General features: G+C 46.5%; 1 protein-coding gene across 1 annotated transcript in view; it reads left to right on the top strand.

Moving 5' to 3' along the window:
- LOC144134461 (uncharacterized) overlaps positions 1-23,754 on the top strand; it is a 30,865-nt gene that overhangs the window by 1,969 nt on the left and 5,142 nt on the right. The window contains exons 3-8 of the mRNA XM_077667372.1: positions 973-1,235; positions 5,272-5,375; positions 8,492-8,615; positions 10,618-10,776; positions 12,988-13,110; positions 15,135-23,228. Of these exons, the coding sequence (XP_077523498.1) occupies positions 973-1,235; positions 5,272-5,375; positions 8,492-8,615; positions 10,618-10,776; positions 12,988-13,110; positions 15,135-23,228 (8,867 nt within the window). The remainder of the gene's footprint in view (positions 1-972; positions 1,236-5,271; positions 5,376-8,491; positions 8,616-10,617; positions 10,777-12,987; positions 13,111-15,134; positions 23,229-23,754) is intronic.

Here is a 23,754-nt window from a genome sequence, read left to right as displayed (position 1 = left end):
GGGAGAAGAAAGACAACACGAACGCCGGACATCAACTGAAATTTATTGCACACTTGCGGGACTTTTATACGCAGAGAAGTGACGATAGTGGTGCTTCTCTGCATATAAAAGTCCCGCAAGTGTGCAATAAATTTCAGTTGATGTCCGGCGTTCGTGTTGTCTTTCTTCTCCCTTCGTCCTTGTTTCTTGCGCTGGTACCATGTTCCATAATATATAGGTTGTAGAGGAAATGATTTTTTAACCGTTTTATAGCCTTCTCTCAGCGTTTACATCATCATGTCTAACATTCTTGGAAAACTTTTAATACTGGCAAACTCTAAGATACTGCTATAGAAATATTGGAGGTAATGGTCCATTCTTCCGATAAGCAGCAAAACCTTTCTTTTATAGTGTTTCTACCGCTAGCATCGAGCAATTAAGACTGCCATAGGAATGTACATAGAATGGGGAAGGCAAAAAGTTAAGAGCAAAAAAAAAACTAAGTCTGCTGATGGGAGATCTGAGGATATATTGATTTTTTAAAGTGACATCTTAAAATAAATGAAAAAAATTGCACTCATAAATTGTTTCCCGTTCAAAAATTCCTTTTCCAGGAATTGTTTGGTATTGCTAATGATAAGCAATATACCAACTATAAAATGCGCTGCGGTACATTCAGTGAAAAATCCATTCGTTTACTGAGGACTTGCGAAATGATCCTCACATAAATTTACCTAGACTCAGTGTGCTTACCAAAAAATATTACCCATATTTAAAACAATGACTCACCAGTTTTCTTGAAAAGAACTGGATATTTACATTCTCGCATTACGGTGCAGCATTTTCCCTCAGCTGCTTAACCATACCCCCTTTTAAGACCTCTTTTAAGAGTGTTTTAACAGGGTTTACATGTCCTGCCCGTGCACAATTATTCATATTTACTTCAGTCAGCTATAACTTACTTTAACGAACTTCGTCATGGTAATCCTGCAGACGGGTACTTCCGCTTCCTGGATATGAAGAAGAGGAACCCTCAGGTGAAGCTGCTGCTCGCCCTAGGTGATCGCAATGGTAGCGACAGCGCCGAATGGCATCAGGCCCTCCTGCAACCAACAAAGCGCTTCCACGTGGTTGGCATGCTGTACAAACTGCTGATCCACAACCGCTTCGACGGTGTCCACTTGAATTGGGAGATCCCCATGGAATCCGCATCCACAAAAAGCCCCAGCGATCATCAACTCATCACGTTTGTCTCCGTAAGACTTCTACGAGTTATGAACGACCTCTGTTTTAGAACCTCACATTTTGCAAGAAGACAGCTTTTTACAGCCGCCAGAGTGGTACTTTCAAAGCGGCCAAAAATCGCCGCTAGAATGCCGCGAGTTCGCACGACCGTAATATTGCACTCAGTTTCACAGTCCCACGAAGTGTAGTCAAGGCCCTTCTTTGGTGCATAGAGCGAGTTTTCAATACTCCTTGTGCGGAATGGTAACATTCACTAATATGACGTCACTACCTCTCAATATAGAAGTGTAGCAGGGTTCCCACTGGCAACAACACTTGGTGCGGCTCAGTGGAAGAGGTATTACTCCGCCATATACAAGTCAAAGGAAGAGACAGAGAAAAAGTCAACTTTGATCTTGTCGCGAATTCTAACATAAATGTTTGCACACTCGAGAAAGATTCTTTTGGGGCAGCATCGCTTGTAATGTGCCTTCCTGGTTCCTTGGTGTGCCCCGTGATTAAGGGAGTGGTGTCACACAAGACTTTAAAAAAAATTGGTGGTGGTTTAGCTCTGGTTAAACCTGGAGTGACGCGATAGCTACAGCTGGCCGAGTGGAACTTGCTCAGTTACATTGCAAAGTCAGTGTTTCGCCGCTCCGTTTCGTTGGGCGTTCCTTCTTCATCTGCGTCCCAATTGATACGGCGCATGCGCACAGCTCTTTGTTGCAGCTCGGTTTCACCGGCGCGCCGGCGTGGTGCTACGTGGTGCACCACGTGGACCAGCCACGTGGTGCAGAAGCAGCTCTGCACCACGTGGCTGGTTACGTTACCAACCACATGACCACGTGGGAAGCCACGGCGCCGCCACGCACGTGGCCACCGTCACGTGTCGCCGCCACGGTCACGTGCCATCGCCACGCTGAAGGCTCGAAAGCCTACCGTATGCTGTAGCTATAGCTAAAAAATTCCCCTCAGCAGTTATCTTGTCAGTGCAGTAGGCACTCAACCGCGCTCAACGTATTTTGTAGAGAACCTGGTGCTGCGCATGTTTCATAAATATTTCGAGTGTATTCAGCTTTCAGGTGCGGGTTCCATGCCTATTCTAAGAGTATCCAAATGTCTAGAAATGCCCATAACTTAGAACCCTTTTTCCAGTACGTCATAATATAAGCATGGTTGAGTTTAATGTGCTCAGCATTTATAAAATACTTCCCAGAATATAGCTAAAAACGGATTTCAGTTCATGCGAATTGACAAAAACATTTTTCTTGCATGCGGTGCCAGCGGACAAAAACACATTTGGCCTACATTAATCCCTATCCCACTACTGCGGCATCCCTGATAGCCAGCCGCCGCGGTGGCTGAGTGGTTACGGCGCTCGGCTGCCGGCCCGAAAGACGCGGGTTCGATCCCGGCCGCGGCGGTCGAATTTCGATGGAGGCGGAATTCTAGAGGCCCGTGTACTGTGCGATGTCAGTGCACATTAATGAACCCCAGGTGGTCGAAATTTCCGGAGCCCTTAACTACGGCGTCTCTCATAGCCTGAGTCGCTTTGGAACGTTGAAACCCCATAAACCAAACCAAACCAATCGCTGATAATCCGGGTATCACTTCGGAACGTTAAACCCCACATACTCCACTATATATCAGGATCTTTTAGCAAGCACTTGTTGCGTAAGTAGATCGAATATTAATCTGCAATTATGGATGGTTACAGTGTTCAGCAGTGCATCCTGACGAATTGGGCTGCGTGGTTAATCATGTTCTCGTGTTCACCTTGCGATGACAGGTATAACGTTAACTTGAGCCCCTTGCAGTTCAACCTGTTGCTCCAACAAGGTGCCATTCATTCCCGAGAAACAAATTTAAAAGAGAAAATGAGGTCACTCAGCGCAAGGCATTAAAAAGAAAGAAGTGCTTTGGCCATTGTTTCGTCAACGTAGACTGCAGTGACGTAATTTTACGACAGAAGCGCGCACACTCCACCCCGGTTTAGCAGATTCAAGCATCCACATATCAGTCAGCGGTGAGCTCGATATCTGTTGCGCCCTTTGTTATCTCTGGACTTTGTTCAGCCTTCTGATTATACTGGCAGACAGCTTATCGAAGGATGGTACACTTGACTCTTGGAATTCGCGGCATGCTTCGGACGACTTTCGTGAAACGTGCACGTATGTTGTTTACTAAAGTAATTAAAATACAGAATTGATGGGAGTATCGCCATCTACTCTTGTTTCCTATCTCATCTGATACGCTCAAGGTATTCTCGATATCTGCTGCATTAGAACCTCTTATGCACTCTTCGCAGAAACTACAGTAATTCCTCTTTCGTTGCTTTGATTTCGCAAGTTCTCGAAAATAAATCGTTGACGCGCAAGTTGCGATATTTGCATTATCGAAATATTTGCCTATTCGAGACACATCTGTTGTTCCTTCGCTAAAAACAAATGTTAATATTTTCTTAACCTGCCACCCGCAGCCCGCCTTAAAATTAACATGTTTTGTCTTATTACACTGTAAGCCTCTATCTATGCGTAATATTGTTAATTTCGTTCCGTTATGTTTATGCAACGCTTTAGGTGCTCTCTTGTTCTTTTGTTAGTAAAATATCATGTTACGTTTGTATTACTGCAGAAGATGACAGCAATGACGAATATGAGGCATTTTAATTGTTTTTCTTATGAATTACCGGTCGCATTGTGGATAATCGCTTTATATATATATATATATATATATATATATATATATATATATATATATACTTTACCCTGATGAAGGACGGTCCACCGTCTGAAACCATTGGTGAATAAACCTAGATAATCGAACCAGTTGTGACCTTTTCACTGTGCATATATATATATATATATATATATATATATATATATATATATATATATATATATATATATATATATATATATATATATATATATATATATGGGTGTGCGGAGCATTTTATCCGGTTGCTTCGACGATGCAATGATACAGAGAAGCTTTTGCCCCTTTTTGCTGCGTAGAATTGTTCTAACAAGGTAATGCGAAAAAAAGAAAATAAAATTTGGTGATATTCGAATCTTTTATATCTTGTCAGCCATTGGTAACAAGGACCAGATGCCAATTTTATCTCAGAAATATGAACAGCAACAGAAAAGGAAGATCAAGGGGTAAATAAATTTAAGGACGCAAGAAATTCTGCCCTTTCTCATTTATATTTAAAAATTATGTGAAATCAATGAATCCTCTACAAATCTGATTAATACACACTTAATGAGGATGTTGTTTAAAGCAAAGTTACTATATTAAAGTTGCTTCTCGAGAGGAATTAAAACACTTCCCTTCAGGTGGCCTTGAGACCTAGGCCCCGTCATTAGTGCTTCCTTTAATTAGTAGCTCTGTCTCTCCGCTGGCTGTGCTTCTATCGCATATGGAGTCATTTCAAGTTCTTTCTGGTCTTCCTTTTGGCGCTTAAAAAAAGTAACCAACCAGAGAAACTCTTGCGCTTCTGCCAAAGAGTGTGTCTGCAAATTTACGGAATACGCTAATGAATGCGTTCTCGCGAGTGATGCAGTTCCTTATCAATGAAAAATATTTTTCCTTGTCGTATCACTGGTGCACAAATTTTATACCTTGAGAATTGATTACGCAACACACAGTGGCAACCAATCATTTACTTGAACAGAACATGCTCCCAAGGTATTTTTCGATTATTCCAAGGTCGACGCCAAAATATAGCGCTGGTAATGCTTCTTTGCGATAACGCTTGCAAATGGCATTGCCCTCGCACTAATGATCAGCGCCGCTTTGGTAACTCAACACTCCAGGTAGAGGTATATGCCGTTATCGTCAGCGTACAAAATCATTAGGAAGGACGGTGTATGTAGAGCGGCTCCAACTGATATATACGTGTCGGGAGAGCTGCAGCAGCACTGACTCATTTTTTTTCTATCACGGGGCTTATTTTGTTTCATGCGAATATTTTGGGATGAATGTGCACTTCCTAGCTTTAGTCTATGTACATGATAAAGTGCCACCAGCAATGTGAGAAACGTGGAAAACTATCGTTCGCAGCACATACGAAGAACCTTCAAGTGGCCGAATTTCCTGGTGAGCTGCGTCGTCGCTTTGCCGAGACTGGACGAGAAGCTTTCTGCAGGACTTCGGGGGCTGCTTCCGTGAGTAAAGTGAGCTTTGAATGCGCGAAAATACTTCGCTCCAAAAGCAAAAAAAGAAAAAAAAGTGAGTGCCAAAACCTTGGGCACCACGCATATGTATACCTATAAGCCTGAATGATAAAGTCCAGGACATAACAGTGGAGGTCGCTGCTCAACCGTGCACAACCTGCTGACGCTTACATGTCAGGGTGTAAGGAGGTGGAAAGAGGTACCAGCACTCCGGCCAGACTGCCATCACCCGTGAACTTGCTCTCTCCTGTTTTTGTTTTTTCTCCACAAACTCGCAGAACTGCATTTACTTTAAAAAATTACTGTTGAACAGCTGTTAGAGTACACCGAAAACACTTCAGTGTGTTGGACAAGTGTTTAGAGGAATCCCCCAAGGTGGAGTAAATTTGTAATAAGGGAGCAAATTCGTCATTGGCATCCACCCAAGCGCAGCCGTTCGGCTAAAATTGAAATCTATACAGCTTCCACAGAAACTTCCAAGTTAAAAAAAAAGTTCGTCCCGGCCGGGGGTGCGAACCCGGACCTCCGCTTCACAGCTTGGATCGATGTCAATGAGTAATTTGCTCCCTTATTACACTTTAGTGTGTGTTTCTGCAATGGCTTCCTTTGTCTGAATGAAGGAAGTCCTAGAAGTTATTCAACGTATAATTTCCAGCATCTACTCTGATTCAGTGTCTGGCAGAATGTGTCGCTATACAGCACGCAGTGTTCCTTTGTACCAAAGAGCGTATAAATGAACCATACTATAATTCAGTGTCTGGCAGAATGTGTCGCTACAGCACGCAGTGTTCCTTTGTACCAAAGAGCGTATAACTGAACCACACTATAATTCAGTGTCTGGCAGAATGTGTCGCTATACAGCACGCAGTGTTCCTTTGTACCAAAGAGCGTGTAAATGAACCACACTAGAATTCAGTGTCTGGCAGAATGCGTCGCTACAGCACGCAGTGTTCTTTTGTACCAAAGAGCGTACAAATGAACCACACTAGAGAGAGAAAGCTGCAGTAATAATGCATTTGTTAACACAAGAATAATGGCGTTTCGGCCGAACAAATTTTACGGACCGAATACTGGTGGTCTCACTGGAGGTTACCAGTGCAGTCGCTTGCTCTCAGTTATAACCCTTCTGGCCCCACCATACTGCACGGCACTATATGGCCCGTCGCAGTTGAACGCAGTGCTGGCCCTGCGGCTCTGGGTTCCGTTGCTGAGCAAAATATAACGTGTTCTATACCCGGCCTCTACAACTATGCTCCGGTAGGGAATAACGCGAGAACTAGCACGCTTTCCCTTGAAGCGCTTGGTGCAGCACTCCAGCTGACGTAGGAAATTATGTGCAACCATCTATTGCGCCTTTCTTTCGGTCAGGAGCGCTTCTATGTATCTAAAATCAGAAATTTTGGCTCACGTTTGTATTCATTTCCAAAACAACAGGGACTTGTAGCACGAAGTCAAATAAAAAAGCGGAGACTTGGACCCCCTGCCAAATGGTTGGACTTGAAGACCAGCCTTTCTTGCGCAACTTCTTCATTTCTTGCCTGCGCTTTCGTCGACCGTTGTTCAAGTTGAAAAAAAAAAATAGGGCATTGAGATCAGACGCAAGGTTTGTGTTCGATTCGTTTCTTTGTTCGTAATCTTCTTCGACAGCGTCTACTGTTTCATATGCCAAAGTTTGGGATATGGATTTACGCGCTCTTCTGTTGGTCAAGAAAGACTGCACATGGGATGAGGTGCCGATACCAGCTGAAAATAAAAAAAAACTGATCATGAAATATTTAGCTGACCGAAAGATGATACTGGGCTTGAAAACCGACTCCTGCACTATGCAGCAATGTTGAATTTGGGCTCCCGCATATCCCCCTGATTCGATGAATCCCTGGTGAAGCACGATTTTGGGCAGCTTCAGATATCGCATGGGCAGCTGAATCTCGGGCAGCCCCTCAATACCCACATCGACCCCCGGTAGTGAGCGCGTCAGCTTGCCCTTATTGATTCCGCAAACATATCGGTATTACAGAGAATGACCGTGCCCACATTCGCACACCCAGTCTGCAGCGGGCCCTCTAGGAATTCAACATTCCAACGAAACGCAGTTGTCGCTCTATTAAGCACAAAATTCGGCAAGCCGATATGGCGTCATCCATGCAGAACGGCTATTGGTCTTACGCCAAGCATCTCAGGGCTGGAGAGAGCCTTACTTGCTTGCATGTTACATCGGCTCCTTATCGGGTACATAGAGTGGCTGCAACATAAATGTAGGGCGCCCGCGTCAAGTAACTGTTGTCCCAACATTAGGCGTGGCTAGGAAGATGGCATCTCTGTTTGCTGCCCACTTCGATCCCTTTTATGGTACTTTTTATTTATTTATTCTAGAGACTCAAGAGCCCTTGAGTGAGGGCTTTACATAAGGGGTGGACAGATCAGGATCAGGTTCAGGACAGATGTAGGAGGAGCCCCCGCAAGCCCAAATGGGGACCCCGCAGAAAACTTCTGTTGCTTTTACACCGTGCATAGCGGGACTGGAAAGTCCGCATTCCATCAATGCTGTCTGCATCCGTTCTTTGTCGGATGTACTTCAGGGCAGATCCAACATAAATGTGGGCTGTATGCAAGATGATCTCTGGTCGCCTAAATGGACCACCAAAGCAAAACCTCTCTTCCTACTTAAGCCATAATGTGCCGCTACAGCTGGCATCCCAGACTTATGCTCATGTCAGGAACTTGTGTACTAAAAGACAGATTCAAAGCGAACGTAGGTCTTATGTAAGAAACGCCTCAACCAGTAGAAATGGGGCGCCTAGAAAGGCCTCTGAGGCTCCTTGATCGGGCATGGCGGTGCAGCTGACACGCCAGCGTGCACTTCCCCTCCGTTCCTTGTGGGTAACTTTAGGGCAGTCTGAATATCAATCTAACTCTATGGAGACAAAAAACTCCGCAACCCAAAACAGGAGCCCCCAGAAGACAGGCATTAGTTGTACCTAGGATTGCCCTGGCAAGGGTCATTCAGCATCTACATTCTCTCTATGCTGAATCGGTTCACTTTTGCATTCATTATATCATTGTCTTTTGTTCTTTGTAAAGATAAGATTTTGTTATCAACTCGCCAGGTATGTAGATCTCTTCCACGCCAGCGCTTGGACTGCTTCTGACGTCAAGATCAACTCGACTATGCCTGCTATCTCTCGGACAGCTTCCGGAGGGCAGTCTGGGCCTTTGTCCAATGCAGCTATCGTAAGCATGATAACAATGTTTTTCTTGTAAATATAGCACAAATGTCTTTATTAGCTCGAGTCTTTAGCCACGTGATGACTTGAAGGCACACTAAAGCGGAATACTAATTCAAGCCATATTGAGTAAATTACACGTGGAAGGGTTTCGAGACTTTAATTTGTAATTTCCTCATCGACGCAACCACTGTTACGCTCAGGAAAAGCATTGCCTATGTTTCCGAGGAATAATCTGTTGATATCACTATGCTTTTTCTTTCAGTGTTTCTTTAAGCTGCTTCGTGATTTCTTCTCATGCTTTTTAGCTGCTCTTTCAGAACGATGATGACTGCAGCGCTATGTTTGGAGAGAAAGATGACAGAGAGTTTTTAAAGACAATAGCAGAGAAGTATGCCTTGCTGTTGTTAAGGCATTTCATGGTCAGTAGTATCACTGTTGTTAAGGCATTTCATTGTCAGTAGTATCACAGACTGGAATGTGCACCGGTGGAAGGATTTCCTCTTCTCATGATTTTATATAGCTTTGAAAGAGACTCGTATACCTCCGACCCAATTTAGCATATTTGCGAAGCTCTCTCAATAGAACCAATTGTGGACAGTAGAAACAAACCAAGAAGAGGAAACCTATATTTGGAAGACTGTTAACTAAGCGCTACTCTTCCTGATGCCAAGGTCTGGATCCCTCCTTCAAGCAAGGGTGTCCTAAAGACATTAGCCCAAGCAGCACAGGTAATCTGCCCAATATTGGAAATGAATGGTTTTACTCTCGCCCTATGTAGGATTGACCTTTACCAATACATTTTCAATATCGGGACGATTACCTGTGCTGCCTGGGAGATTAACGCGCCACGTGCCCACCCTTCGTATTTCTGTTCTACTTTAACACGCTACTTCAGCAACCAGTTTTTCGCGCTAGGTGGGCTGATATCGGAGCACCTCTGATTAGGCAGCATATAACATTGGCAGGAGCGGCGTTTCAAAACGTCGTGTGCGAGCATGTGATCTCACTGCACTAAATGACGCTGCCCGGATAGATAAAGGAAACGCATAATCATTCCTGCGCAAGTTCATTAAGAACTCTTGCTAACAGTTCTTGAAAGAGAGGTTTGGCAGGGAAGTGTCGGGCATCTGATGAGCCGGTCACCCTCAACGTTCGAGTGTAGAATGTGCAGAGATACTGAAGATAAGAAGAACGAAAGCCGGGTGGGGTGTTGAAGTATATAAGCATCCAACGTGGATACAAACTTAATACATTCCACAGTGAGCTGTGAAGGAAGGGGTTAGAAACGAGGGCTGTAATTAAAGCGAATAAAAGAAAAATTCAGGTTTTCTTCGTGGCATTCATCTGGCCAGTATGAAGTATTGAAAGTAGTGAAAAAATGAACGATCAACTCCTGTGTTCCAGTAAAACACAAAGAGCGCATGCACTCTGTTCTTCACAAAAAAAAAGGTGAATAGAAAAGCAGAAAAGGAAGCAGAAATTGTTTTAACTCTGCACATATTTTATCTGCAAGAGCTGTTTCTTTTGCCATTAGGGCTACCGATAGGGGGGCAACTCTCGTTCCTCAAAATTTGTGGTGCATGCCTTTGTATGGCCTTTTCATTCCCTGGTTTCACCCGCTTTCTCAGCAGTGCAGCAGTAGGTTTGGCTAGGGCGAACCTTTTTCAGCCCTTCCCTTATTTTTCGGAGAGACTGTGTCGCATACTATGAAGCCTCGGTGCTCACATAGCCTTGTCCAAGAATTGGCGGTTATAACAACCTGACAGGGGACACTTTATAGCATGCATTCGCCTTACTCTCCAGGTTTGAACTAAAACCAATTTCTTAGTTTCCTCTCTTGTAAGTTTCTTCCAAGCTCCATAATGTATTAAGTGCTTTTTTTTTCAAGTTGTATGCAGAAGTGAAAGGAAATTTTCACTTTAAATGCAAACTCAGCGTTACTTTCATTGTTGCTGCTTAGAAATTGCAGTGAGGTCCCAACGTCTGCTCATTTGTGTCTCCTATAGAGTCACGGACTGCATCAACTCGCTCAAGCCGGCCTGGCGACTGAAAAGATTATCCTCGAAGTGCCTTTCTTCGGATGGAAGGCGCTGAGCCCCAACGCTTCACAGCAAAATCTGCACGCAGCTGATGAAGCCGGCCATCGAATTGTGCCCTACTACAAGGTAAGCTCACTGGCAGAAAAATGAGTACTGCTATATTTTCTCGCGCAAAACGGGCGCCCACACCTGAGTTCATAAATTTGGGTATTACGGTGAAGGTTAAAAAAATCCATCACCAAGTTGACATCATTCTGGCATGTTTTATGTCGATTATTTATACCACACAAGTGCTCAGAATACGGAGTTTTATACTCAGGCATGCACTTCGCTATAGAAAATAAATTATTTCAAACACCGGCTGGTCATTGGCCCTATAAAGGCTTTGCGTTATAAACCAGTGACATACCTCAAGACAACCTAAAAAATCCTTCTATTAGCGCATCAAGCCTGACATGTGAAGGACACATACTTATGAGACACGCCCAATTTAATTTAAGTGCGAAAATAACGCCAACCGAAAAGGCTGCAAACTGGCCCGCATACGGTGGGCGCAGCTGGCAAAGCACAGGGTTTATTGGACAGACATGAGAGAGGACTTTGCCCTGCAGTGGGCGTAGTCAGGCTGATGAGGAGGATGATGATGATGATTATGAGTTCGTAGTCACGCCTGATGAGGGAGCCGAGTAGATTCCGAAACCTCGTGCTTTCTCGTTTCTGGTTCGCGAACGTTTTCTTCTGAGATACGCCCAATAACAGAGTCTGTTAATGTTCTTCATGAAAAAAAAGTGGTGCACAAAGAGAACCACGTAGAGGTGCACATAACTGGGACATCTTCTGCGTGTTTGCCCCCTTTTAGATTATTCTTGAAACATATGCGCCTTGTTGTCTAGCAACGTACAGTACTGTTGCCTATGTGACCACAGTTACGTTTAGTGCCGCAAGGCCACGATTTAGAAAGCGTCAACTCTTGGAGCAGATACTTATGACCCACATAATTATGTTAGCATCTGCCGCCATAAAAATTGGCATGGGCTTAACTTGGCTAATCCTGGAATGCAGCGAAAATAAAATACACTTGCTCAGCGTCTGAGGCTCGTCCATGGCAGCTCCGCTACACGCTCGCGACAGCCGTTTAATATATACCCACACGACCACATTACTATGACGTGGTATCACATGGTCCTACGACAGCCCCAACAGATGTCATCACGGGGCTTCGCATCACACCATCGGATGTTTTTAAGGTCAAAGGTCACCCCGAAGGTCACCCAATGTCAAAGGTCGACTAAAGGTCACGGGTCAACGTCAAGGGTCAAGGTTTCGACACCATAACTGTACCACAAATGGTAATACACGGCTAACGTGGTTGGGCTGAATGAAGGTCATTCACGGTCATTCTCCGGCCTACGTGACGACTGCTTTACCTAGCGTAGTGAAGCTTTTCGCTTCAAAAAACAACAATAGGACACAAGGATAGAATAACAGGTTTAATGAGAGTAAAACGAGAAACTAAGGCGGCGTTCAACATGCGAAATGCAAAAGCTATGGCACGCTGCCTTTCCAGAGGAAGCAACCCCGTCAGCCTAATGGAGTACTCCAATAGGCGATCCGGAACAGCTCTCCAAATCCGCTAAAGAGCAAGACATCTGTCGCTGAAAACACGCTCTTCGGTGTCGTTCCGGATCGGCAATTGCACTACGGAGTAAAGCTATTGGAGAATGTTTTGTCCAGAACAGCATTTCGTACGTAGCACTTGGATGTTCAAGTCCTATTCCCATCGGGCTCGCAGGGGATACACACTCTCCATTTTCATCGTAGTGCGGGCTCCCATGCGTCGCCGTGTATTTTTTGTGCTCACGATGTCCATTGGTGTATTACAATGAGAGACACGGATAACATCGACAGCTTTAATAGTGCGAGGCCGGATTCAGCACGAAGTGCGACAGGAGGTCTCTTATAAATGGTGGCCGGCCTGCAGATCAACTCAATTCTGCACCTTGAAGCACAACTTACCCCTGGCTACAAAGGCGCATCGTAGCTGTAGGCCTCAGAATAATTTAGCAACACAGCTTTTATAGCACTGGAATATTAGTAGGAGGATATTTCCGCATTTCGCCTGCACAGAAATTGTCTGCGGAGACGAATGGTCGAACCCAATTATTCGTCCTACTCAGCCAATTCTGGCGGAGAACAGAGAAATGAAACAGTGCCTTCACAATCAAGAAAGAGCAAAAACGTGCAGCTGTTGTTAACTATACAAGTGGCTTTTTCACGACAATTGACATTACTCATTCAGATTGCATCATCTCTTTCCTTCTGTGTTGATTACCGCAGGTCTCTTCGATGATCCAAAATGGAGTTCCAAGCTACTGGGACAGAATCACACACTCATATTACCTTGCTCTTGACCAAAGTTACCGAGTCTATTATGAAGATGCCAGCGGTGTCCGCCGAAAGGCAAGTGTATTGACGTATTTGTTCTGTCTGTGACTTGCATAGTTCCTAGTGAAGCATGAAAGTGGTTTCAAAAAAATTCCTTCGAAGGCTCCGAAATCTACAATTTAACTGGCTTTAGTAAGCACTATTAATTTCTCTTTGCAACTCAGTAAAATGCGTAAAAAAAGAAAAATTACCAGTAAAAAGCGATAACTAGAAAGTGAGCAGGATGGAAAGAAGAACGATACAAGACGGCATAACTCTAGCTGAAACGGAGAGCGCTTAACCTTATACCTGCTTCGCAAAACAGGCACCGGCTCGTCTGTTTTGGTCAAGATAAGTTCTAACGATGAATTAATATAGTTAGGCGCAGCCAGGAGTCCGACAGCGGTAGTTTGTAGTGGTCGGGCATCAGGAAGAGGCTAAAGACAGACTGTAGCTCAGCACTAGGAAATATCTTTCCTTTTCGTTGGGTGTAATTCTCTTGATCATGATGATGATGATGACAGCCCTGCGCTTTATAGACTTGCGTAAATACCTTCTCGATGTTTACATTGATATCAGCGACGCAAAAAGTGTGTCATGGGATAAAACACTCGGGATCAACACATTAGGCAAAACTCCCAGTCTTCCCCACCTGCTTCCCCACAGCAGCTCTGCAGCACCTGAACCCACCTCGCTTTAAGCAGAAAAGCTTTTCAAGTAGCCAGAGAACGCGGAAGCTTCAAACTACGACTTACTAATACGAGTCAGACGACCTCGCGTTAACTCCGATGAAAGTCCCTCGACAGTGCTATCACTATAAAAAAATGTCCCTCTACCCAAAACATTCAAGCGCGCCACTTCTGATGTACCTAGCATTATCGCTTAAATGGACACTGAGGAGAAATTGTAGTTGGCTTGTATCGATAGAATAGCAGTCTTGATCACTAAAACGCCACTCTTACTGAAAACAAAGCTCTTGTAATGTAGAAAATAGCAAGAACCAAAATACAGGTATCGCCGCCACAGGCCAATCTCGCAAGTACAAGCGTGATGACTTCCTAGGACAAGAGGCGCCACCTTGGAGTAATTTTCCTTACTTCATGGATACCAAGAATCTCTGAGGCTGGTAAAAGAAGGTTGGGCATCGCACCGCTAGCCGTCAGAAATCACGGAGTCTGCGTTTACGACACGTTTCACGTCACTCCGTTCTGTGACGTCCTAAGAGTTGCCGTGACGTCATAAGAGTTTCCTGAGTTTGAATCAGAGCGGCGGGAAAAACTTTTTCAACTTCGAATCCAAATTTCTTTGAAATAAATGCATCTTTCGCGCCAGGACAAGCGGCAGCAAAGCCATGAAATGCCGAGCTATCAGATTTTGCTAACAAAAAAAATGATAGAGTTCTCCTCAGTGTCCCTTTAATAAACGCGATTATCTTAAGCCCATTCATTTGGCCGACAGAGAAGCATCTCTCATGTGAGTGGCTTTCACCTTGTGAATATTACGGTCCATATTTGGTGTCATCGATCGACTGTTGGTTTAGTCACAGGAATGGCTGGTTGCATACGACGTGGGTCCGAGAGCGTGACAATGTCGTAAACCGAAAGAAAATGCTTTCCTTAGAGAAGAAGCTCCATAACTTACTCGCGCTGTATATTTATACGTTCTTCACTTGCGGGCTACTTATTTATATTACCGTCGATACTCTATCAGTAAACGCATTTGTGTTTTACGATAATGAGCAGTCCGTATTGCCGGTCTACAGAAGAAATATCGCGAAGGAATAACATCGCCTGCGCTTTTCCATCAACGCTCTAACTGCTATTGTCATTGTCTTTTGTCTTCAATCGCGAATTAAAGTTATGATGATCCGGCGTATCTCGATGTACTGTGCAAGCCATTTGAGATATTTATAGCGTTATCACTGAATGTGTTTCAGTCCATACTTTTTGGAGCGTACGTTTCTTTTGTGCATCGCTTTTGCATCAGGTTATCTATTAATGCAGGAAGCTTTTTGGAACCAGTCGAAAAGAAAGATCCCATGATCTCCTATTTCGTCGCAGGTTCTGCTTGCAAGGTCTCTGGGAGTGGCAGGAGTCGCAGCTTGGGGTGTGGACATGGACAGCATGGACACGATATTGAAGAGGAAAAATGACCTTCTCAAGGGAGTAATTGAAGGCATGAGAGCTACCCTTCCTTATCCGACAGCGCCTCAAGCGGAACCCACTGAACAGAGCTCACAGAAAGAATCTCATTACGACAGATTTGACATATACACTGACGGCAGGCACAACTCTACTACAGCGCCCACAGTTTTAATGACATCCCAAGAATTGCTAGCCGACTCAACTCCTACAATTGGTTCGCATTCAACAGCAACTACTCCGAGTTCAGTAAGCACCACATTTGCGAAAGCAAGAACGTCAAGAGAGGGAACCACGCCGCCGGCCTCTGCCTCACCGGTTACAAGCCAGGATTCTACGTCATCTGCGACTCACCGCAAGCAAGGCGACCAAGAGGAATCTTTGCCTACATCAGGTGGTTCGTCTGCTCCAGCCTCTACGGTCACATTTCTTGAGGTCACCGGAACTTCACCAGCTGCACGAGAGACGACTACGAGTATGGACGTTAACGTTGATACTGCAACTTCCTCGGGTGCTGACACTGAAATTTCTTTTTCGACGGAAACAGAAACTTCGTTGAGTCAAAGCAAGCAAACTGCAACCAACGCTATCGAATTAGCCATCGTGACGACGGAGGAAATACCAGGTACTGCCACGACAGTGTCTGCAGAAAATGGCACTGAGTACGATATCGCTGGAAACACGACTGTAACAGGTGGTATCGCTTTAGCCAACACGACAACGCAGGCCGCGACACCCACTATTGCACCAGCGTCTGGGTCATACACCACTGAATTTGAGCATTTCGAAGGCACGACTTCCAGAGACGTGGCAGATTTAGTAAATCCAACGACGGAGGAATCACCAGGCTCTGCCACGAAAGCACCTGCGCTTAGCAGCACTAAGTACGATTTCACTGAAAACTCGACTGTAACAGATGGTACTGCTTCAGCCAATACGACCACGGAGGCCGTGACTCCCACTTATGCACCAGCGTCTGCTTCATATACCACTGAATATGAGCATTTCGAAACCACGACTTCCACAGATGTGGCGGATTTAGTCAATGCAACGACGGAGGAACCATCAGGCTCTGCCACCACAGCACCTGCGCTTAGCAGTACTGGGTACGATTTCACTGGAAACACGACTGTAACAGATGGCACTGCTTCAGCCAATACGACCACGGAGGCCGTGACTCCCACTTATGCACCAGCGTCTGCGTCATATACCACTGAATATGAGCAATTCAAAACCACGACTTCCACAGACGTGGCGGATTTAGTAAATGCAACGACGGAGGAATCATCAGGTTCTGCCACGACAGCACCTGCTTTTAGCAGCACTGGGTACGATTTCACTGAAAACACGACTGTAACAGATGGCACTGCTTCAGCCAATACGACCACGGAGGCCGTGACACCCACTTATGCACCAGCGTCTGCGTCATATACCCCTGAATATGAGCATTTCGAAACCACGACTTCCACAGATGTGGCGGATTTAGTAAATGCAACGACGGAGGAACCATCAGGCTCTGCCAACACAGCACCTGCGCTTAGCAGTACTGGGTACGATTTCACTGGAAACACGACTGTAACAGATGGCACTGCTTCAGCCAATACGACCACGGAGGCCGTGACTCCCACTTATGCACCAGCGTCTGCGTCATATACCACTGAATATGAGCAATTCGAAACCACGACTTCCACAGACGTGGCGGATTTAGTAAATGCAACGACGGAGGAATCATCAGGTTCTGCCACGACAGCACCTGCTTTTAGCAGCACTGGGTACGATTTCACTGAAAACACGACTGTAACAGATGGCACTGCTTCAGCCAATACGACCACGGAGGCCGTGACACCCACTTATGCACCAGCGTCTGCGTCATATACCCCTGAATATGAGCATTTCGAAACCACGACTTCCACAGATGTGGCGGATTTAGTAAATGCAACGACGGAGGAACCATCAGGCTCTGCCACCACAGCACCTGCGCTTAGCAGTACTGGGTACGATTTCACTGGAAACACGACTGTAACAGATGGCACTGCTTCAGCCAATACGACCACGGAGGCCGTGACTCCCACTTATGCACCAGCGTCTGCGTCATATACCACTGAATATGAGCAATTCGAAACCACGACTTCCACAGACGTGGCGGATTTAGTAAATGCAACGACGGAGGAATCATCAGGTTCTGCCACGACAGCACCTGCTTTTAGCAGCACTGGGTATGATTTCACTGGAAACACGACTGTAACAGATGGCACTGCTTCAGCCAATACGACCACGGAGGCCGTGACTCCCACTTATGCACCAGCGTCTGCGTCATATACCACTGAATATGAGCAATTCGAAACCACGACTTCCACAGATGTGGCGGATTTAGTAAATGCAACGACGGAGGAACCATCAGGCTCTGCCACCACAGCACCTGCGCTTAGCAGTACTGGGTACGATTTCACTGGAAACACGACTGTAACAGATGGCACTGCTTCAGCCAATACGACCACGGAGGCCGTGACTCCCACTTATGCACCAGCGTCTGCGTCATATACCACAGAATATGAGCAATTCGAAACCACGACTTCCACAGACGTGGCGGATTTAGTAAATGCAACGACGGAGGAATCATCAGGTTCTGCCACGACAGCACCTGCTTTTAGCAGCACTGGGTATGATTTCACTGGAAACACGACTGTAACAGATGGCACTGCTTCAGCCAATACGACCACGGAGGCCGTGACTCCCACTTATGCACCAGCGTCTGCGTCATATACCACTGAATATGAGCAATTCGAAACCACGACTTCCACAGACGTGGCGGATTTAGTAAATGCAACGACGGAGGAATCATCAGGTTCTGCCACGACAGCACCTGCTTTTAGCAGCACTGGGTATGATTTCACTGGAAACACGACTGTAACAGATGGCACTGCTTCAGCCAATACGACCACGGAGGCCGTGACTCCCACTTATGCACCAGCGTCTGCGTCATATACCACTGAATATGAGCAATTCGAAACCACGACTTCCACAGACGTGGCGGATTTAGTAAATGCAACGACGGAGGAATCATCAGGTTCTGCCACGACAGCACCTGCTTTTAGCAGCACTGGGTACGATTTCACTGAAAACACGACTGTAACAGATGGTATCTCTTCAGCCAATACGACCAAGGAGGCCGTGACTCCCACTTATGCACCAGCGTCTGCGTCATATACCCCTGAATATGAGCATTTCGAAACCACGACTTCCACAGATGTGGCGGATTTAGTAAATGCAACGACGGAGGAATCATCAGGTTCTGCCACGACAGCACCTGCTTTTAGCAGCACTGGGTACGATTTCACTGAAAACACGACTGTAACAGATGGTATCTCTTCAGCCAATACGACCACGGAGGCCGTGACTCCCACTTATGCACCAGCGTCTGCGTCATATACCACTGAATATGAGCAATTCGAAACCACGACTTCCACAGACGTGCCGGATTTAGTAAATGCAACGACGGAGGAATCATCAGGTTCTGCCACGACAGCACCTGCTTTTAGCAGCACTGGGTACGATTTCACTGAAAACACGACTGTAACAGATGGTATCTCTTCAGCCAATACGACCACGGAGGCCGTGACTCCCACTTATGCACCAGCGTCTGCGTCATATACCCCTGAATATGGACATTTCGAAACCACGACTTCCACAGATGTGGCGGATTTAGTAAATGCAACGACGGAGGAATCATCAGGTTCTGCCACGACAGCACCTGCTTTTAGCAGCACTGGGTACGATTTCACTGAAAACACGACTGTAACAGATGGTATCTCTTCAGCCAATACGACCACGGAGGCCGTGACTCCCACTTATGCACCAGCGTCTGCGTCATATACCACTGAATATGAGCAATTCGAAACCACGACTTCCACAGACGTGGCGGATTTAGTAAATGCAACGACGGAGGAATCATCAGGTTCTGCCACGACAGCACCTGCTTTTAGCAGCACTGGGTACGATTTCACTGAAAACACGACTGTAACAGATGGTATCTCTTCAGCCAATACGACCACGGAGGCCGTGACTCCCACTTATGCACCAGCGTCTGCGTCATATACCACTGAATATGAGCAATTCGAAACCACGACTTCCACAGATGTGGCGGATTTAGTAAATGCAACGACGGAGGAATCATCAGGTTCTGCCACGACAGCACCTGCTTTTAGCAGCACTGGGTATGATTTCACTGGAAACACGACTGTAACAGATGGCACTGCTTCAGCCAATACGACCACGGAGGCCGTGACTCCCACTTATGCACCAGCGTCTGCGTCATATACCCCTGAATATGAGCATTTCGAAACCACGACTTCCACAGATGTGGCGGATTTAGTAAATGCAACGACGGAGGAATCATCAGGTTCTGCCACGACAGCACCTGCTTTTAGCAGCACTGGGTACGATTTCACTGAAAACACGACTGTAACAGATGGTATCTCTTCAGCCAATACGACCACGGAGGCCGTGACTCCCACTTATGCACCAGCGTCTGCGTCATATACCACTGAATATGAGCAATTCGAAACCACGACTTCCACAGACGTGGCGGATTTAGTAAATGCAACGACGGAGGAATCATCAGGTTCTGCCACGACAGCACCTGCTTTTAGCAGCACTGGGTATGATTTCACTGGAAACACGACTGTAACAGATGGCACTGCTTCAGCCAATACGACCACGGAGGCCGTGACACCCACTTATGCACCAGCGTCTGCGTCATATACCACTGAATATGAGCAATTCGAAACCACGACTTCCACAGACGTGGCGGATTTAGTAAATGCAACGACGGAGGAATCATCAGGTTCTGCCACGACAGCACCTGCTTTTAGCAGCACTGGGTACGATTTCACTGAAAACACGACTGTAACAGATGGTATCTCTTCAGCCAATACGACCACGGAGGCCGTGACTCCCACTTATGCACCAGCGTCTGCGTCATATACCACTGAATATGAGCAATTCGAAACCACGACTTCCACAGATGTGGCGGATTTAGTAAATGCAACGACGGAGGAACCATCAGGCTCTGCCACCACAGCACCTGCGCTTAGCAGTACTGGGTACGATTTCACTGGAAACACGACTGTAACAGATGGCACTGCTTCAGCCAATACGACCACGGAGGCCGTGACTCCCACTTATGCACCAGCGTCTGCGTCATATACCACTGAATATGAGCATTTCGAAACCACGACTTCCACAGATGTGGCGGATTTAGTAAATGCAACGACGGAGGAATCATCAGGTTCTGCCACGACAGCACCTGCTTTTAGCAGCACTGGGTACGATTTCACTGAAAACACGACTGTAACAGATGGTATCTCTTCAGCCAATACGACCACGGAGGCCGTGACTCCCACTTATGCACCAGCGTCTGCGTCATATACCACTGAATATGAGCAATTCGAAACCACGACTTCCACAGACGTGGCGGATTTAGTAAATGCAACGACGGAGGAATCATCAGGTTCTGCCACGACAGCACCTGCTTTTAGCAGCACTGGGTATGATTTCACTGGAAACACGACTGTAACAGATGGCACTGCTTCAGCCAATACGACCACGGAGGCCGTGACACCCACTTATGCACCAGCGTCTGCGTCATATACCACTGAATATGAGCAATTCGAAACCACGACTTCCACAGACGTGGCGGATTTAGTAAATGCAACGACGGAGGAATCATCAGGTTCTGCCACGACAGCACCTGCTTTTAGCAGCACTGGGTACGATTTCACTGAAAACACGACTGTAACAGATGGTATCTCTTCAGCCAATACGACCACGGAGGCCGTGACTCCCACTTATGCACCAGCGTCTGCGTCATATACCACTGAATATGAGCAATTCGAAACCACGACTTCCACAGATGTGGCGGATTTAGTAAATGCAACGACGGAGGAACCATCAGGCTCTGCCACCACAGCACCTGCGCTTAGCAGTACTGGGTACGATTTCACTGGAAACACGACTGTAACAGATGGCACTGCTTCAGCCAATACGACCACGGAGGCCGTGACTCCCACTTATGCACCAGCGTCTGCGTCATATACCACTGAATATGAGCATTTCGAAACCACGACTTCCACAGATGTGGCGGATTTAGTCAATGCAACGACGGAGGAACCATCAGGCTCTGCCACCACAGCACCTGCGCTTAGCAGTACTGGGTACGATTTCACTGGAAACACGACTGTAACAGATGGCACTGCTTCAGCCAATACGACCACGGAGGCCGTGACTCCCACTTATGCACCAGCGTCTGCGTCATATACCACTGAATATGAGCAATTCGAAACCACGACTTCCACAGACGTGGCGGATTTAGTAAATGCAACGACGGAGGAATCATCAGGTTCTGCCACGACAGCACCTGCTTTTAGCAGCACTGGGTACGATTTCACTGAAAACACGACTGTAACAGATGGTATCTCTTCAGCCAATACGACCACGGAGGCCGTGACTCCCACTTATGCACCAGCGTCTGCGTCATATACCACTGAATATGAGCAATTCGAAACCACGACTTCCACAGATGTGGCGGATTTAGTAAATGCAACGACGGAGGAACCATCAGGCTCTGCCACCACAGCACCTGCGCTTAGCAGTACTGGGTACGATTTCACTGGAAACACGACTGTAACAGATGGCACTGCTTCAGCCAATACGACCACGGAGGCCGTGACTCCCACTTATGCACCAGCGTCTGCGTCATATACCACTGAATATGAGCATTTCGAAACCACGACTTCCACAGATGTGGCGGATTTAGTCAATGCAACGACGGAGGAACCATCAGGCTCTGCCACCACAGCACCTGCGCTTAGCAGTACTGGGTACGATTTCACTGGAAACACGACTGTAACAGATGGCACTGCTTCAGCCAATACGACCACGGAGGCCGTGACTCCCACTTATGCACCAGCGTCTGCGTCATATACCACTGAATATGAGCAATTCGAAACCACGACTTCCACAGACGTGGCGGATTTAGTAAATGCAACGACGGAGGAATCATCAGGTTCTGCCACGACAGCACCTGCTTTTAGCAGCACTGGGTACGATTTCACTGAAAACACGACTGTAACAGATGGCACTGCTTCAGCCAATACGACCACGGAGGCCGTGACTCCCACTTATGCACCAGCGTCTGCGTCATATACCACTGAATATGAGCAATTCGAAACCACGACTTCCACAGACGTGGCGGATTTAGTAAATGCAACGACGGAGGAATCATCAGGTTCTGCCACGACAGCACCTGCTTTTAGCAGCACTGGGTACGATTTCACTGGAAACACGACTGTAACAGATGGCACTGCTTCAGCCAATACGACCACGGAGGCCGTGACACCCACTTATGCACCAGCGTCTGCGTCATATACCCCTGAATATGAGCAATTCGAAACCACGACTTCCACAGACGTGGCGGATTTAGTAAATGCAACGACGGAGGAACCATCAGGCTCTGCCACCACAGCACCTGCGCTTAGCAGTACTGGGTACGATTTCACTGAAAACACGACTGTAACAGATGGTATTGCTTCAGCCAATACGACCACGGAGGCCGTGACACCCACTTATGCACCATCGTCTGCGTCATACACCCGTGAATATGAGCATTTCGAAACCACGACTTCCACAGATGTGGCAGATTTAGTAAATGCAACGACGGAGGAATCATCAGGCTCTGCCACGACAGCACCTGCGCTTAGCAGCACTGGGTTCGATTTCACTGAAAACACGACTGTAACAGATGATATCGCTTCAGCCAATACGACCACGGAGGCCGTGACACCCACTTATGCACCATCGTCTGCGTCATACACCCCTGAATACGAGCATTTCGAAACCACGACTTCCACAGACGTGGCAGATTTAGTAAATGCAACGACGGAGGAATCATCAGGCTCTGCCACGACAGCACCTGCGCTTAGCAGCACTGGGTTCGATTTCACTGAAAACACGACTGTAACAGATGATATCGCTTCAGCCAATACGACCACGGAGGCCGTGACACCCACTTATGCACCATCGTCTGCGTCATACACCCCTGAATATGAGCATTTCGAAACCACTACTTCCACAGACGTCGCAGATTTAGTTAATGCAACGACGGAGGAATCATCAGGTTCTGCCACGACAGCACCTGCTTTTAGCAGCACTGGGTACGATTTCACTGAAAACACGATTGTGACAGACAGTATCGCTTTAGCCAACGTGACTGCTGATAGGATGCCTGCAACTTTAGACCCGTTATCCTCATCAGCCCCGAGCACTATATGGATCGAAGACGCGACAACAATAGTTAGTCATATACGAGATGTGGTTAGTGAAAGCAAAACATACGTTTCTACAGAGATTGACTCAGCTAGCACTACTCAGGCGTCAGCTGACGTAGAAACTCTCGCTTCGAGCACTGACAGAGATTCATTTTCAACGACCGCTTTTGAGTCAAAAGGTGCTGTATCGGTTCCAGCACGTGGAGTCGAAGGAT

Source organism: Amblyomma americanum, chromosome 5, assembly GCF_052857255.1.
Source record: "Amblyomma americanum isolate KBUSLIRL-KWMA chromosome 5, ASM5285725v1, whole genome shotgun sequence".
Lineage (NCBI taxonomy): Eukaryota > Metazoa > Arthropoda > Arachnida > Ixodida > Ixodidae > Amblyomma > Amblyomma americanum.
Note: the sequence above shows the minus strand (reverse complement) of the source record. Positions and strands in the feature narration are given on the sequence as shown.